Below are 14,762 nucleotides of genomic sequence, written 5' to 3' on the forward strand. Positions count from 1 at the left end.
GGGGTGGGGCTGATTGGGGGAAAAATGGGGAGGGGTGAAAAAAAATCCCACAGACCAAGTTTTAAAGGTTTTTAAGTTTAATTCTTTCCACAGTATCAGCTGATATCCAAACAGGGTTTTTCCCCTTGTAATCCCAGCTGGGCAGGAAGCAGGCTGGATTGGCCCCATGGGAATGACACTCAGAGCAAGGGGGTTAAATGGGGGGGTGCACATTTTGGAAGGTTTGGGGCTGGTTTGAGGAGTGCTGGCTTAAAACACAGCTTGAATTCCCCTTCCCCCTCCCCCGCCGGCCAGGGGGCAGATCCCTGCTTTGAGGGACACAGCGCCCCCTAGTGCCATGCTGGGGCCCAGCGGTCAGCAGACTGCTCGGGGAGAGCCCCCAGCCTGCTCCTTGTAGCCCAGCAGCCTGAGTGGGACTGCCCTCCCCCTGCACAAATAAATCCCCCCTCCCCAGCCTGCTAGACACGGTAGGTTCTGTCTACACCAGCTTGTGAGAGGTTGCAACAGGCGTTAGCTTGCACGTCGTGTCCCCCCCGCCCCCCCCCCGAGCCTTGGCTTGCCGTGCCTCCAGATGGCTTAGCCACTGTGCGCTACAGAGCCTCTTCTTGCCGGGGCAGCGTGGTCTAGTGGATAGAGCAGGGAGGCAGGCCGCTTGCCTGGAACGGAGCAGGGTCTAGTGTTCTGCGGAGGGGGAACTGGGAGACAGGACCCCTGGTTTCCACCCCTCCCTGTCATGTAACCTAGTGGTTGGAACAGGGGAGGATTTAGAGCCACCAGCACTGACTGAGTTACTCCCAGATTTCCCCTCTCTGTGCCTCAGTTTCCCCTTCTGTGGTGCAACTGGATCCCTGGCTGATTGCAGACCCACATGCTATGGGAGGGCTGGTGGTAAGTGGGGACTTCCTCCCTGGGCAGCTGGATGCTCGGGGAGCTAACACCCCTTGCGCTAGACCCTGTGGCTGTGGGGAAGGGGTGCTGTGGGTTCCCCTGGTAGGGTGCAAGAGGGGCCAGAGAAGCAGTCACAGTATGGGGGGGTGAGCACAGGGGTCTGGGGTTTGCATAGATTACAAGCGAGTTCCTCCCCCCCCCAGCACCTGGGGCGAGTGGTGCAGGAGGGACTCTCGGGTGGGGAGGGGGGAGGAGGATGCTGGGGGAGGGACAGGGGCTCTAGAATCCGCTCCCGCTCCCCTCCACATCCTCCATGAAGATGGAGCGCTTGCGCCGGTCGCCCCGGCCACGCCACAGGAGGCTGCTCGTGGGGCAGGGCCCCCGGGGGCCGCCCACTTTGGTGGAGTCAGGTTCCTCCGCGCTGTCCCCGTCCTCGGGCAGCAGTTCGGGGTCGGCGTCGGAGGCCGTCAGGCTCAGGCACGGGCAGGGCTCCGGAGCAGCCACGAAGGAGTCGCCCCAGATGTTCTCACAGAGCTCCCGGCCGTCCCGGTACATCTGGGGGGCAGAGGGAGGGGAGATGGAGGGGGAGAGCTGGAGCCCTTTCCCTCTAGGGGGCGCTGGCTGGCTCAAGGAGCTGGGACATGGGGCCTTTCCCCACTAGGGGGCGCTGGCCCTGATCCAGCCCTGAGGTGGCGGGGGGGGGGGGGGGAATTGAGTCTTGGACCAAATCCCTCTGCTTGTCTCAGAGCCCAGAGAGGTCAGGGCCTGACGCGACCCCTTGGTGGTGGGAGCAGCTGGGCAGGGGCCCTGCCAGTGCGTGCAGCCTTGCGGACCCAGGCAGACACTGGCTGGCTCTGGGGGCCGGTCGGGCGCAGGGAGATCGGGCACTGGTGGCAGTTCCTGTCCCTGGCTGCGGGCGGATGGGGATCTATCGCCCTCGTCCAGCCGGCCCCCGACCCCTCCCTCCACCCCAATTAGGACAGCACCCTGCAGGCTGATCTCCCTGAGCCAGCCTGGATCGAAAAGCCCGGGGTCCCATTCCCTGCCCCCCAGCCAGTCCCCACCCTGGGGTTGGATTGGGGTCAGCCCCGCTAGAGGGGAAAGGCCCCGGGTCCCATTCCACCCCCGCGTGCCACGGGTTGGCTGGGCCCAGCTCTGAGGTGCCCCCGAGCCCACCCGCCCCTCTTGGTGCAGCTCAGGTTACGGGTGCAAGTCTCCAGCTTCGTCCTCCCTGTGGGAAGCCCCCCTGGGCGTCCCGGCCGGGCTGAGCAGAGCGCTCACCTGGCGGTAGGACACGCAGTCCTGGCTGCAGTTGTTCCCCTGGGGACCCCGCTGCCAGTCGCTCACCCAGTTGTGGGCACAAGTCAGATCATCCTGGCAGGCTGTGTACCTGGGGCGTGAGAGAAGGGACAGGCTGGGATTGAGACAAACTGGGGTGGGGGATGCCCAACTGGGATCTATTCCATAGAGCCCCACGTGAGACCCCAGCCCACCCAGCCTAGTTTCCTGTTGCTCTCTAGTTCCCTGCAGCAGAGAGTTCCACTAGTCAGCACACGGCCTTAAAGGGGCACTTCCCACATGGGAGACCTTCAGCCCAGCCCATCCTGGAGCCTGTCACAGGCATGAGATTCTTGCCCCCTTGGCCTCTGCTGCCTGGGGTCACATGGGCACTTGCACCCTTGCTGGGACTAGCCTGGCTCCCCTCCCCCCGCCCCACAACCACTAGCTCCTGCTCCCCTCTAAAGCCAGGGAGAGAACCCAAGAATCCTGGCTCCCAGCCCCCCTCTAACCACTAGCTCCTGCTCCCCCCCAAAGCCAGGGAGAGAACCAGGAGTCCTGGCTCCCAGCCCCCCTCTAACCACTAGCCCCTGCTCCCCCCCCAAAGCCAGGGAGAGAACCAGGAGTCCTGGCTCCCAGCCCCTCCTCCCTCCACTCTAACCACTAGTCCCTGCTGCCCCCCAAAACCAAAGAGAGAGCCAGGAGTCCTAGCCCCCTGTTCCTCCCCAGTCAGGAAGGCGGGGGAAGGAGCACTGACTTACCACTTCTCACAGAAGCTCAGGCAGAGGGGCACCTCCAGCATGGCTGTGGGGCGCTGGGGGTGGGGCCAGCGGGCGGCGCTGGGGGAGCAGCGGTAGAAGCATTCGACTCGTTGCAGGTATTGCTCACACCTGGGGATGGGGAGCAGGGAGGCGGCATTAGAGTGGGGAGCCCCACAGGGCACCTCTGGGGGACAGTGGCTGGGCCGGGACCGTAGTGGGCACTCTCCCCTGGCATTAGATGTCCCAGGGAGGCAGTGGGGGTGCTGTGCTGCTGGGGGTCCCATCCACTTGGGCTGGGATATAACTTGGGTCTTTGTGAAAATCTGGACTACTGGGCTAGATTCCTATTGTGCACCATCCATGAGCAGGGCACTGCTGCGGGGAAGCTCACAGACAAGGCAGGCCGAGGTAGGACTTGGCAGGGCACTGCTGTGGGGAAGCTCACAGACAAGGCAGGCCGAGGTAGGACCAGGCAGGGCACTGCTGTGGGGAAGCTCACAGACAAGGCAGGCCGAGGTAGGACCGGGCAGGGCACTGCTGTGGGGAAGCTCACAGACAAGGCAGGCTGAGGTAGGACCAGGCAGGGCAGTGCTCCGGGGAAGCTCACAGACAAGGAAGGCTCAGGTAAGGCCGGGCAGGGCACTGCTCCAGGGAAGCTCACAACCGAGGTGAGATAAGGCTGGGCAGGGCACTGCTGTGGGGAAGCTCACAGCTGAGCCAGGCTGAGATAAGGCAGGGCACTGCTGCGGGGAAGCTCACAACCGAGCCAGGCTAAGATAAGGCTGGGCAGGGCACTGCTGCGGGGAAGCTCACAGCCGAGCCAGGCTGAGATAAGGCCGGGCAGGGCACTGCTGCGGGGAAGCTCACAGCTGAACCAGGCTAAGATAAGGTTGGGCAGGGCACTGCTGCAGGGAAGCTCACAGCTGAGCCAGGCTAAGATAAGGCTGGGCAGGGCACTGCTGCGGGGAAGCTCACAGCTGAGCCAGGCTAAGATAAGGCCGGGCAGGGCACTGCTGCGGGGAAGCTCACAGCCGAGCCAGGCTGAGATAAGGCAGGGCAGGGCACTGCTGCAGGGAAGCTCACAGCAGAGCCAGGCTATGATAAGGCCAGGCAGGGCACTGCTGCAGGGAAGCTCACAGCAGAGCCAGGCTATGATAAGGCCTGGCAGGGCACTGCTGCAGGGAAGCTCACAGCAGAGCCAGGCTATGATAAGGCCAGGCAGGGCACTGCTGCGGGGAAGCTCACAGCAGAGCCAGGCTGAGATAAGGCCGGGCAGGACCATCCTACCTGGGGCTGAGGTTCCCACAGCGATTCCAGTAGATGTTGTTGAGCGGGGTGCTGGAGATCTCCTGGGCCACCTTGGAGGAGCAGCAGGCATCTGGGAGGGGAACCAGCCCGTCCATCAGCACCACCCAGGACTCCTCCCCACGTGCCATGGGGCTCTCCAGGGCAGGGCTTGTCACGTGAGGGGTGACGGGCCCTTGGCTTTCTCCAGAGTGCAGGGACCCCGCACGACATGGGGGCAAAGCCTCTGCTCACAGGGGATAGAGCAAAGGGGCTGGGAGCCAGGACTCTCTCCCAAGCTCTGGGAGGGGAGTGGGGTCTAGTGGTTAGAGCAGATGGCTGGGGCTGGAGAAACTCCTTGAACCCCCTACTCTGACTCAGGTTTGCCCTCCCCGCGCCTCGGATTTTGTGACCCCCCCTCCGCTGCCCGCCCCACCTCGCCCCGGGCTGCCCACGCCCATCACTCACTGGCGGCGTAGAGCTGGCAGATCCCCAAGTGCCCCTCGGGGCCAGGAGCTGCCTTGTGCTTCCCGCCTGCCAGGCAGTGGCCGTCCAGGCCCCAGGCGCCTCCGCACAGCACTGCCAATGCCCAGCCGGTGGCCAGTGCCCAGGCGCTGCCCCTGCCACTCATGGTGCCTGGGAACAGATCAAAGACGGACTTGGTCAGAAGGGAAAATTGGGGGCTCTCCCTATAGCGGCCTCTGATTGGACAGACTGGCAATAAGACTGGCTTTGGGGGTTGGCCCCCCAGCCCTGGACCAGCTTGGCCTGGGGATGGGTGGGGTGATGCTGAGTCCAACCAGGAGAAGTCTCTATCTCCCTCGCCCATCTGTCCCTCTCTCTGACTCGCCAGCTCTCCCCTCCCTTTGGGCGTTGCGCAGATCCGGCAGGCCTGGAGATGGGGGGCTGCAGACTGGATCCGGCAGGCCTGGAGATGGGGGGCTGCAGACTCAGTGTGGCCTGGAGTGATCGGCCCTTTGGCCCTTGCCTTCCAGCCGCTCTGCTCTGGCCCCGGGCTGGCTAGGAAGCTGCAGGGTCCTTCCTGACCCCTGCAGTGACTGGTGCCCTGAAGCATCACAGTGACAGACCCAGAATTTCCCCAGGAACCACTGAACTTCCCCATGGCCAGGAAAGGCTCCAACCAGCCTCAGTCCATCAAAGCGCTCCCTAGGGACCGGCTGCCCGCACTCTCTCAGCTACTGTTCCCCCCACGCCGGGTGGCCTGCGTCTTTCCAGGAGCGACTTGACTTCCAGCAGAGACTGTCTCAGGGTTGGAGCGGGGGGAAAGGGCTGGGAACTAGGACTCCTGGGATCTAGCCTCAGACCCTTCCTTGGCAGAGGGGGCTTGTTCCTGTGGGTGATGCTAGACACCATTCCCCCCACCCCGTGGGGAGCCAGGCAGCTCACATGCTGGAGAAGGTGCCTTGGGGAGGCCTCAGGCCATCTTATCCCTTCCCCCTAATTGGATCTGAACTAAAGAACTGGCTGTACGTTGGACTTGACAGCTTCCGCCCCCAGGGCCCAAGGTGACTCCTGCTTACAGAGCCGGATCCTGCCTTCCCCAGTGAATTAGGCCGACGCGCTGAAATTAGACACGGCTGGTGGGGGCACCTGGCTCTGATAGCAGCCTCCCTGCTGGAAGATCAGATTCCCCCCAAGGCTGCTTGCCTGGGAGAAACCCAACCCTCTGCTGCCCTCAAGGGCAGCTGGGACAGAACCCAGGAGTCCTGGCTCCCAGCCCCCCTGCTCTAACCACTAGACCCCACTCCCCTCCTAAAGTAAGGATAGAACCGAGGTGTCTTGGCTCCTAGCCCCCTCTTTTAACCCCCTCCCACTCACAATCCCACGTCCCTTCCAGAGCTGGAGACCAAACCTAGGAGTCCTGACTCCCAGCCCCTGCTCTAACCATTAGACCCCACTCCCTTCCTCCTAGAGCTGGGGAAAAAAGAATCCAGGAATCCTGGCGGAGTCCCAGTGGTTTCGGCATCAGACGAGTCCAGCTTTCCTTCCCAGAAGGACAAATAATTGCATGCGTGGGGAAGGGGTGCTATGCTACCAGCCCTAGCAATGAACCCCCCCCCCAAAAAGCATGAGATGAACTTAATAACCACGAGGAATGTAGATAAACCTGGGAGTCGTTGCATTGACTTTGGAGAGGTTGAGTCTTTAGGGAGTCGCATTTGCTAGTTTTGCTTTGGCAGCATGAGGGCTAGATCCTGGCTTCTGAAAACAAACCCGTCAGAGCAGAGCCCCCCCTCATCCCAGGGCTCCGGGAGCTGGGACTTTAAGGAAGAGAGCGACAGTCCAAACCACATGGCACATGGTGCTGCAGTCAGCGTCCCCGGAACTGCCAGCTAATGGGAATTTTTGAGACATAGGCTGGGTGTGACAGAGATCAAGGGCAGGGTCCCCCAACCTTGACAAGGGCCCCGTGATGGTGGGTGGGTAGTTAGCAGAATTACGGTAGCACCTGGAAACTGCACCCGCCTATCAAGATCAGGGCCCCTTTGTGCTGGGCACAGCCACCTCTGAGGTGGTCCCTGCCCCAAGCTGATCTCAAGGCAAAGGGGGGATCATTCTCTCCATTGGCAAAGGGGGAAACTGAGGCATGTGACAATTAAATGAATTACCGAAAGATTCCTGACTGCTTTTCCCAGTTCTCGTGGGGAATCTCGTGGTTAGAGAGGCTGGGCTGGGAGTCAGGACTCCTGGGTTCTTTCCCCAGCTTGGGGACAGGGGGATGGTGTCTAGTGGTTAGAGCCGGGGGGCGAGGGGGGGCTGAGAGCCAGGAATGCTGGGAAGGACTGTGAGAACCAGCAGGGGCTCTTGGAGAACTAACAGCCTCCCCCCTCCCCAATTCCTGGTGTGACCTGCATGGGACTGTGCACACGATTTCTCCACCCAGCAGGGGCCAGAGACCAGCCCACGGGGCAGGCTACGGCCGGACTGTCTCCTAGGGTTTTTCTTGCACCTTCCTACGAAGCAGCCGGACATGGGCCTGCAGGAGAGGGGGTAGGAGGCAGGCTGGGCCCATGGGTCTGATCCTGCTGTCAGAGCCAGGCAAGGTGCCAGCCAGTGTGTTAGAGACTCTGCTGCCAGTAACCCTACCTGGCAACACGTGCTACTAGTACCTGGGCGCCACCCGTGGGGGTGTGTCTCAGGCCCACGGACCAAACCACGGGACCTAGAGCAGCCTTTGGCCCTTGCTTGGACCCCACCTGGGGCGGGGTGCATAGAGTGCAATCGGGACACCTGGGTTCTGTCCCCGGCTCGGCGAGGGGTGGGAGGCCTAGTGGTTAGAGCAGAGGCCCAACTATCAGGAAAGCTGGATTCTGTGGGGCTGGCAGGGGCCTTGCAAAGACAAGTCCAGCCCCCTGAGCTGAGGCAGGACCAAGGAAACCTGGCCCGGCCCTGGCACCAGGTGTGCACCCAGCCTGCTCTCAAAACCCTGCCATGACCAGATCCCGCAGCCTCCAGCCCTGCCCTGCCCCTGGAATTAGGAGGTTTCTTCTAATGCCCGACCTAAATCTCCCCTGCCACGGATTAAGTCCACGGCTTCTGGTCTGACCTTCAGTGGCCCCAGAGAACAACGGCTCCCTCCGTAACGGCCTTGAACCTACCTGCAGGCTGCCCCAGCCTGCGCGAGAGGCTAAACCAGCCCCGTTTTTTCACCCTTTCCTCCCAGGTGAGGTTTGGCCGAACCTCCTCTCCCATCCCTCGCTCTCATTTGGACTCGCTCCACCCTGCCTGCTTCCTTCCCAAAATGTGGTGCCCAGGAGCCGGCCCGGCCTGCACAGGTCACTTTCCAGCACCGGCGTCTCGCTAACAGACCCCGGATCAGATTCGCTGCTTTGCAACAGCATGGGGCTGTAGACCCATATGCAGCCTGCGACCTGCCCCTGGCCAGGTCTGCTGCCCCCCAGCCGGTGCCCCCTGTGCAACCAGGCGGCTCATTTTTCCTTCCTTTGTATGGATTTTGATGTAATTTCCAGGACTGGGAGCCAGGATACTCAGGCTCTATTTCAGCTCCAGGAGGGGAGTGGGATCTGCTAGCTTGAAGCAGGGGGGTGCTGGGAGTCAGGACGCCTGGGTTCTATTCCCAGCGGTGCTGTGTGACTTTGGGGGAGTCATTTCCCTTGTCTGTGCTGGTGTAGAATGCCCCCCCCCCAGCCCTTTGCATGACATACACACAGGGGAGCCGGGTGGAGGTGGGGCTTCATAGAGGAGGGAAACTGAGGCTGGGAGAAATGAAAGTGACTGAACAAGGCACCAACTTCAGGAGTCCTGAGCCTCCATCAGCCCCTCAACCCTCCCCCCAAATCCCTTCTGGTTTCCATAACCCGAAAATCAGGCTTCTGCCCTCCTCCCCCATCCCCACTGCCCCCCCCCACTCACCCCAAGCTCGCAGCAGGTATAGGGGCCTCTGATTTGTCTCTCAGATCTTCTGCCAGGAGCCAGGTTCCTCCCCCTGCTCAGGGTGCGTCTGGCTGAGCCTGGCTGGGGAGGGAGCCCAGTTGCCTGGGGGGGGAATCTGGAGGGGGGCGGAGTGAATCCAAGCGGGGGGAGGGGCGAGCCGGAGAGTTCCTCGGGTGATTCAAACTTGCGTTCCCGGGAGGGCCAAGGTCTCGGGTCTCTGCTTCTCACCCCCCAGCCCCAGCCCCCCAGGTCATGGGCGTGGCCTGCACTAGTGGGAGGCGGGACTCCGGGCCAAGAGGGGACCAGGTGTGTCCAGCCCTATGGCCCGAGGGACTCCCCAGCACAGCAGCCGCTGGGATTTCGGGGCGGGGAGGGGGCGACCCCCATCTCCACCTCACCGCTCCCCCGACTCCCCCTCACGGCGTCTCTCTGGGGTTGGGGGGCGCCCAGCCCCCGAGGTGGGTTACTTAGCGACACGGTACAGGGCAGGGCCCCCGGCCCCCTTTTACCGAGCGGCTGCTGGAGGGGGCGCTAGGCCGCCTGTCCCCCCCCCCCGCTGTAATTAACAAGGGGCTGCCGGGAAATTGCCCCCTTGTGCCTACCTGCGCGGGCAGCCGGGCGGGGGGGTCTCGTCGGGGTGACCGGCTGGGGGGCTCTGCCCCCTTCTGCCCCCGGGTGGCCGGCGACGGGCAGCGGCGCCAAAGCTCCGGCGGCTGCGACGCGAACCCGCCCGCCCTGCAGCAGCCACCGGAGCGGCGCTGGGGTGAATCCGGAGTCGCCCGCGTCACACGGGAGTGCGCGGGGCGGGTCGCTCTGTCTCGCTGCCTCCCGCCCAGGCCCCAGCAGCTCGGCTGATGTGACTCAACGGGGCGAATCCGGGGCCCAAACCCCAGCGGGCTGGGAGCAGCGTTTGGGGAGGGGAGGGAGGGAGGGGGCGGGGCTGGGGTCTGGGAGCATGAAGCCCGGCTGGGAATGGGGGTGTCGTAATAATGCAGGGACCATTTCTGTGGGAGGCACAGGCCTGGTGCTCCCCCTGGTGGCCGGGCAGGGGGCATTGTACTTGCCTGGTGCTGAGATGCAGCCACCTCTGGGGTGGGGCACGGGGACTGTTTAACAGCCCACAGCACAGCTCAATCCAGGGCGGGAAATGCAGTCTGGGCGGGGAGGGTGTGTGTGTGTGTGTGAGGAAGGCTTCCTGGAGGTGGGCGGGCAGAATTTTCTCACCGCAGGGATCTCCTTCCCCCTGTGGTTGTGGCGTGGGCCATCCCTGGCCCAGAGAGAGAAGAAGGTCAAGTCTCCCTACCAATGCATCCAGAGGGGTCAGGGACCTGAGACCCAATTCCCCCTCCCTCCAGTTACATCTGCCCTTCTAATGGTGATTAACTCCCCCGTCTCTTTCTGGGTCCTCCAGGGATCACTGGGGTGCTGCATGGCCCAAGTTCCAGTCTTAATGTGTGTGTGGGAGGGGGGGGGGAGTCAGCAGGATCAGGACAGACAGACAGACAGATCCCTGGCCACAGGGAGGGGCCCTACAATCTGACCCACTTAATTTACAAAAACAGAACCTGTCCTGGTCCCAGCCATTGGGCCACAGGGGATTCAAAAGAGCCGTTTGGTTCCATGCACCAGCCTTCGCCCCAGGGCATGGAGGCTGCTCGCTCTGGGAGGGGAGTGGGGTACAATGGTTAGAGTGGGTGGGGTGCTGGGATAGGAATCAGGACTCCCTGGTCCTGTCTGCTGATCTGGCAGGGCTGTGGCTAAAGGCCTGTGTGGGACAGACCTCCGCAAACCCCATGCAAGAGGCCGCCCTTGACCCCAGCCCAGGTCTCCAAAGGGCAAGGCCAGTGTCCTTTGTGGGGGCCTGGCTTGCAGAGTGTTGCCACTGGGGGCTGCATGCGCTGGAGGGCACCAGATGGTGGGGTGCCCTTGGGGAGCTGACCACAGCAAACAGTCCTGGCTTGCACTTCAGAGGCCCCAGGCAGCTCTGGGGATGTGGCTGATTCCCCCCATCTCATGGCTGGGTTAAAGGCTCCAGTGTGGGGTGTGGGAATGGGGCCTCGGAACACATGGCACTGGGAGTCAGGACTCCTGGGCTCCATGCAGAGCACTGGGGGGGAGTGGGATCTAGTGGTTAGAGCAGAGGTGGGCACAAGCCGGGAGTCAGGACTGGGCTCTCTGTGGGCCACTGCGGGTGGGAGTGGTGTCCAGTGGTTTGGGCAGAAGAACACTAAACCAGGTTTCCCTGGTTAAAGTCTGAGTCACAGCAAGGCTTTGTCTCTTGCCCTTGCTCTGTACCTCAGTTTCCCTCTGTGGGATCCCTAAGTGAGCAGGGCTAGCAAAGTGTGTGGTATTACCAGGGCTTTGCTGACAGCTCCTTGGCACAGGTTGGGGGAAGGGGGACAATGTTCTCTCTAATTTTTTCCATCCATGTGCAGAATAAATGTTGTTCTGTGCACCGAGATGTGTGCAGATGTGCACCACCAATAAAAACACATGATGCGGGCTGTGGGTGCTGTGGACACTCTGTCATGATTATGAGGGTTAGCCAGCAGCCTGGGGATTAAGGGGTTAACTACACCTAGCCAGGTGGAGTGACCAATAGGAATGTAGGTGGGACTTTTCAAACTGGGACAAAGGAATTTGGGTTTTTTCTTTTTTTTCTCCCTTTTGTCTCCCGAAGAGTTCTCTGCAGCTACAGAGAGGGACAAGCATGTCTCTCTCTCTCCAAGGCACCATTCTTCATTTTCTGTAAGTAGGGTAAAGTTTAGGTAGTTTCATTAGGTTTTATTGTTTTAAGGATTGGGTATGGGATCTGAGATCTGGCACTGTTTAAAAGATGTTTTGGCTTTTCTTTGTAACTAAGTTCTAGGCCCATGGAGTTTCTCCATGAGTATATTTTGTTACCTTCCTATCTAGTCATTATGCTTACAACTCAAAAAACTTGTGCCCTTTTTAAAAATCCTGGGTTCTCAAAATAATCCCACCGCTATGCCACCATGTCATGGCTCCTTCCCCACTCTGGCATGATAAATGCAGAAGTGGGGGCCAGCAAGTGTACCCCAAAGCCTTATCTACCAGGTTTTAGTATAAAACTTCCCCCAAGATCTTAAAAACCTAGATCTTGGGAATAAAACTTCCGCTGCCACCACCCAAATGTTGCTAAAGAAACCAGGGGAAAGATCATTTGGGAAATCTTACCCCTAAAATACAAATCAGGGCACACAATTAACCAATGCCAGGTTAATAAAAAGAAAAGAAAGAACTTTTATTATTACAACACACTCTGCCAATTACCTGGGTGGCACTTGAATCTCTCAAGGGTGGCCGCCCATGTGCTCAGCTTACAGGGAGCACAGAGGTGACGGTTGCTACATCCTCTGTCCTCCATGCCCATAGAGCTGGCCTGTGCCCTGGGAACAGGGGCGCTGACTGGCTTGCTCTGGACAGGCATCCTCACTACTTTGAGCTCAGTGCATCTGGCAGGGAACTGGCCTCTGCTAAGCGCCAGCTGGGATTAGCAGGTAGGGGCTGGGAGCCGCTGTGCCAAGGGGAATTAGAATAGCGTGTGCCATCTGGCTGGGGCCAGTCCCGGTGGACCAAGGCGAGCACTGGCCCAGGGGCTTCACCAGCTCCTGATGGTCAGCAAGCCGGAAAAAGCTGGGTTCATGGGCTGCTTTTCTCTGGGGCCTCCCCCTGCTGTGAGCCCCTAGTCCCCCGCCCCTCCCAGAGCCGGAAATAGAACCCAGGAGTCCTGCCTCCTAGACTCCGTCTCTGGCACTAACCTTGCGGACTGCACGCAGGTGGGTCTCCCAGGCTGTAGTACAGGGATTGGCCCCTAGGGAGTGACAGAGCCAAGTGGCATTTCGGGGGGGACGGGACAATATTTGGGGTCTTCCCAGTCCTGGCTCTGAATGTGTTTTGCCTGGAAGGGAACCAGTGGCGGGGTGGAGGGGGTGGACTCGGGCTCCGAGCGTCTCTGCTGTTCGAACCCCCGGGCCTAGAAACACACGCACTGGGTGGGTTTCGACCAGGCAGCCAGGGGGAGGCGAGAGAAACCAGGAACCCGCCCCCCGAGTGCCGGGAGAGCGCCCAGGCTCGCCTTCAGCACCATGGACAGCGCAGGGTTCAGTTCACGGCTCTGCCTCAGCTTTGGGGGGGGGGGGAGGAGATGAGCGGGTCTCACACTCCTCCCCCCGCTCTGTCTGCTTCTCCCTGCATCTCCCCCCCCCCCACACACACACAGTGAGTTCTGGGCTCTGCACAGGTACCCGGCTGTGCCAACCACTGGGAGCCCCCCCATTGCCCATATCTGGGCATGAACATGCAGCACCCAGACTCACCCATGCATGCAGTCAGGGATCTCTCTGCCCCATCCAGTAGCCAGTCTCATTGGACTGACCCCTTTAATGTGCTGGGCACCAAGGACCCAGGTGGTTCAATGGGGCAGGCCAATGGCCTCAAAGACGGGGCCTTCAACACCCAATGAGCCTGCCTCTCTCTGCAGCTCCCTGCACAGCATCTGTCAGCGCACACTCTAGCCAGCCACTCATTGTCACCTGGCGGCACACACACACACACGGACTGATACATGCAAACACACTCCCACTGCCAACCAGACACCTGCCTCCTCAGGCGCAACATGCACACGTACCCAGCCACTCCCCGCCCCCTCAGCCCACAGTCCCCACACGCAAACACACCTACTGCCATCCCCCATCCCAGCCCGGCACCCCCTCTCCCACCTGCAGGCCCCACTCTGCTTCCTGGACCCACCCCCCAGCTATTGATTTCCTTTAACCGCCCCATTAGGCCATGGATCCGCCTGGCCACCCATCAAGTGCAATTACAGCGCTGACAGAGCCCATCGACCCAACAGTGCCTGGCTGTCCGTGCCGAGGCTGGCGCAGGAGAGGCGTGGGTGCTGGCCCAGACCATGAACTGCCCTGGAGACCAGACGCCACCAGTCATCTCCGACAGCTGCCCTCTGCAATCGCCATGGAGAGCAGCGACGCCTGTGCTTGAGTCTCCCCGGAAACCAGGCCCCCATGGTCTGGATCTCCTTGGTGATGAGAGTTCCATAGTCCCCAGTCCGCTGGCAGCCAATGACCCACGTTTGCAAATCTCCCTGGTTGACAAAAACGACCAGGGAATTGTTCAGGGTCGTGACCTCCCTTTTACAGCTCTGAAATGCAGCAATTCCTGCCGCATGGCGCCCCCTAGCGCTGCACTGGGGTATGACATCACTGGCTTCCAGGGGAGAGCCTCCTGACTGAGCCCCCCACCTCGCTCCCTGTCGCACAGCGCCCCCTAGCCCTGCACTGGGGTATGACAGTCAGCACTGCCTGCTAGGGGAGAGCGCTCCCTACTGAGCCCCCAACCTGCTCCCTGCCGCACAGCGCCCCCTAGCGCTGCACTGGGGTATGACAGTCAGCACTGCTTGCTAGGGGAGAGCGCTCCCTACTGAGCCCCCAACCTTCTTCCTGCCGCACAGTGCCCCCTAGCGCTGCACTGGGGTATGACAGTCAGCACTGCTTGCTAGGGGAGAGCGCTCCCTCCTGAGCCCCCAACCTGCTCCCTGCCGCACAGCGCCCCCTAGCCCTGCACTGGGATATGACATCACTGGCTGCCAGGGGAGAGCCTCCTGACTGAGCCCCCCACCTCGCTCCCTGTCGCACAGCGCCCCCTAGCGCTGCACTGGGGTATGACATCACTGGCTGCCAAGGGAGAGCCTCCCGACTGAGCCCCCCACCTCGCTCCCTGCCGCACAGCGCCCCCTAGCTCTGCACTGGGGTATGACAGTTAGCACTGCCTGCTAGGGGAGAGCGCTCCCTACTGAGCCCCCAACCTGCTCCCTGCCGCACAGCGCCCCCTAGCGCTGCACTGGGGTATGACAGTCAGCTCTGCCTGCCAGAGGAGAGCGCCCCCTGGAGAGGCCCGTCCCGAAGCAGCAGCCTCATCCCTAGTGTGCTCAGCGAATTCAGAGCATGCGGCGGGGGCAGAGGGGCAGATCACCCCCTCCCCAGCACAGCCTCACTCCCCACTCCCGGGCCAGGAGCCAGGCGGCCTCCCCTCAGCAGCCCCCACCACGCCGCTCCGGCCTGCAATAACGCAGCGCCCCATGAATATTTCATCCCA

The 14,762-nt window shown here is 61.5% G+C and overlaps 1 protein-coding gene across 2 annotated transcripts; it reads right to left on the reverse strand.

Moving 5' to 3' along the window:
* Positions 1–54: 54 nt before the first annotated feature.
* Positions 55–9,361, reverse strand: RTBDN (retbindin). Of its 2 annotated transcripts, none has more exons than XM_075902405.2 (6): positions 8,607–8,717; positions 4,680–4,847; positions 4,215–4,305; positions 2,928–3,056; positions 2,170–2,278; positions 55–1,443 (listed from the first exon to the last, which is right to left on the reverse strand). In XM_075902405.2, the coding sequence occupies exons 2-6, from the start codon at positions 4,840–4,842 to the stop codon at positions 1,168–1,170; spliced, it is 768 nt and encodes a 255-aa protein (XP_075758520.2). In that variant the 5' UTR covers positions 4,843–4,847; positions 8,607–8,717; the 3' UTR covers positions 55–1,167. The 2 variants fall into 2 exon arrangements, with proteins under 2 accessions (XP_075758520.2, XP_075758519.2); XM_075902404.2 differs by lacking the exon at positions 8,607–8,717 and adding an exon at positions 9,230–9,361 and having other exon boundaries at positions 56–1,443.
* Positions 9,362–14,762: the final 5,401 nt, after the last annotated feature.

This window comes from Pelodiscus sinensis, chromosome 31, assembly GCF_052426305.1.
Source record: "Pelodiscus sinensis isolate ZL-2025 chromosome 31, ASM5242630v1, whole genome shotgun sequence".
NCBI classification, from domain to species: domain Eukaryota; kingdom Metazoa; phylum Chordata; order Testudines; family Trionychidae; genus Pelodiscus; species Pelodiscus sinensis.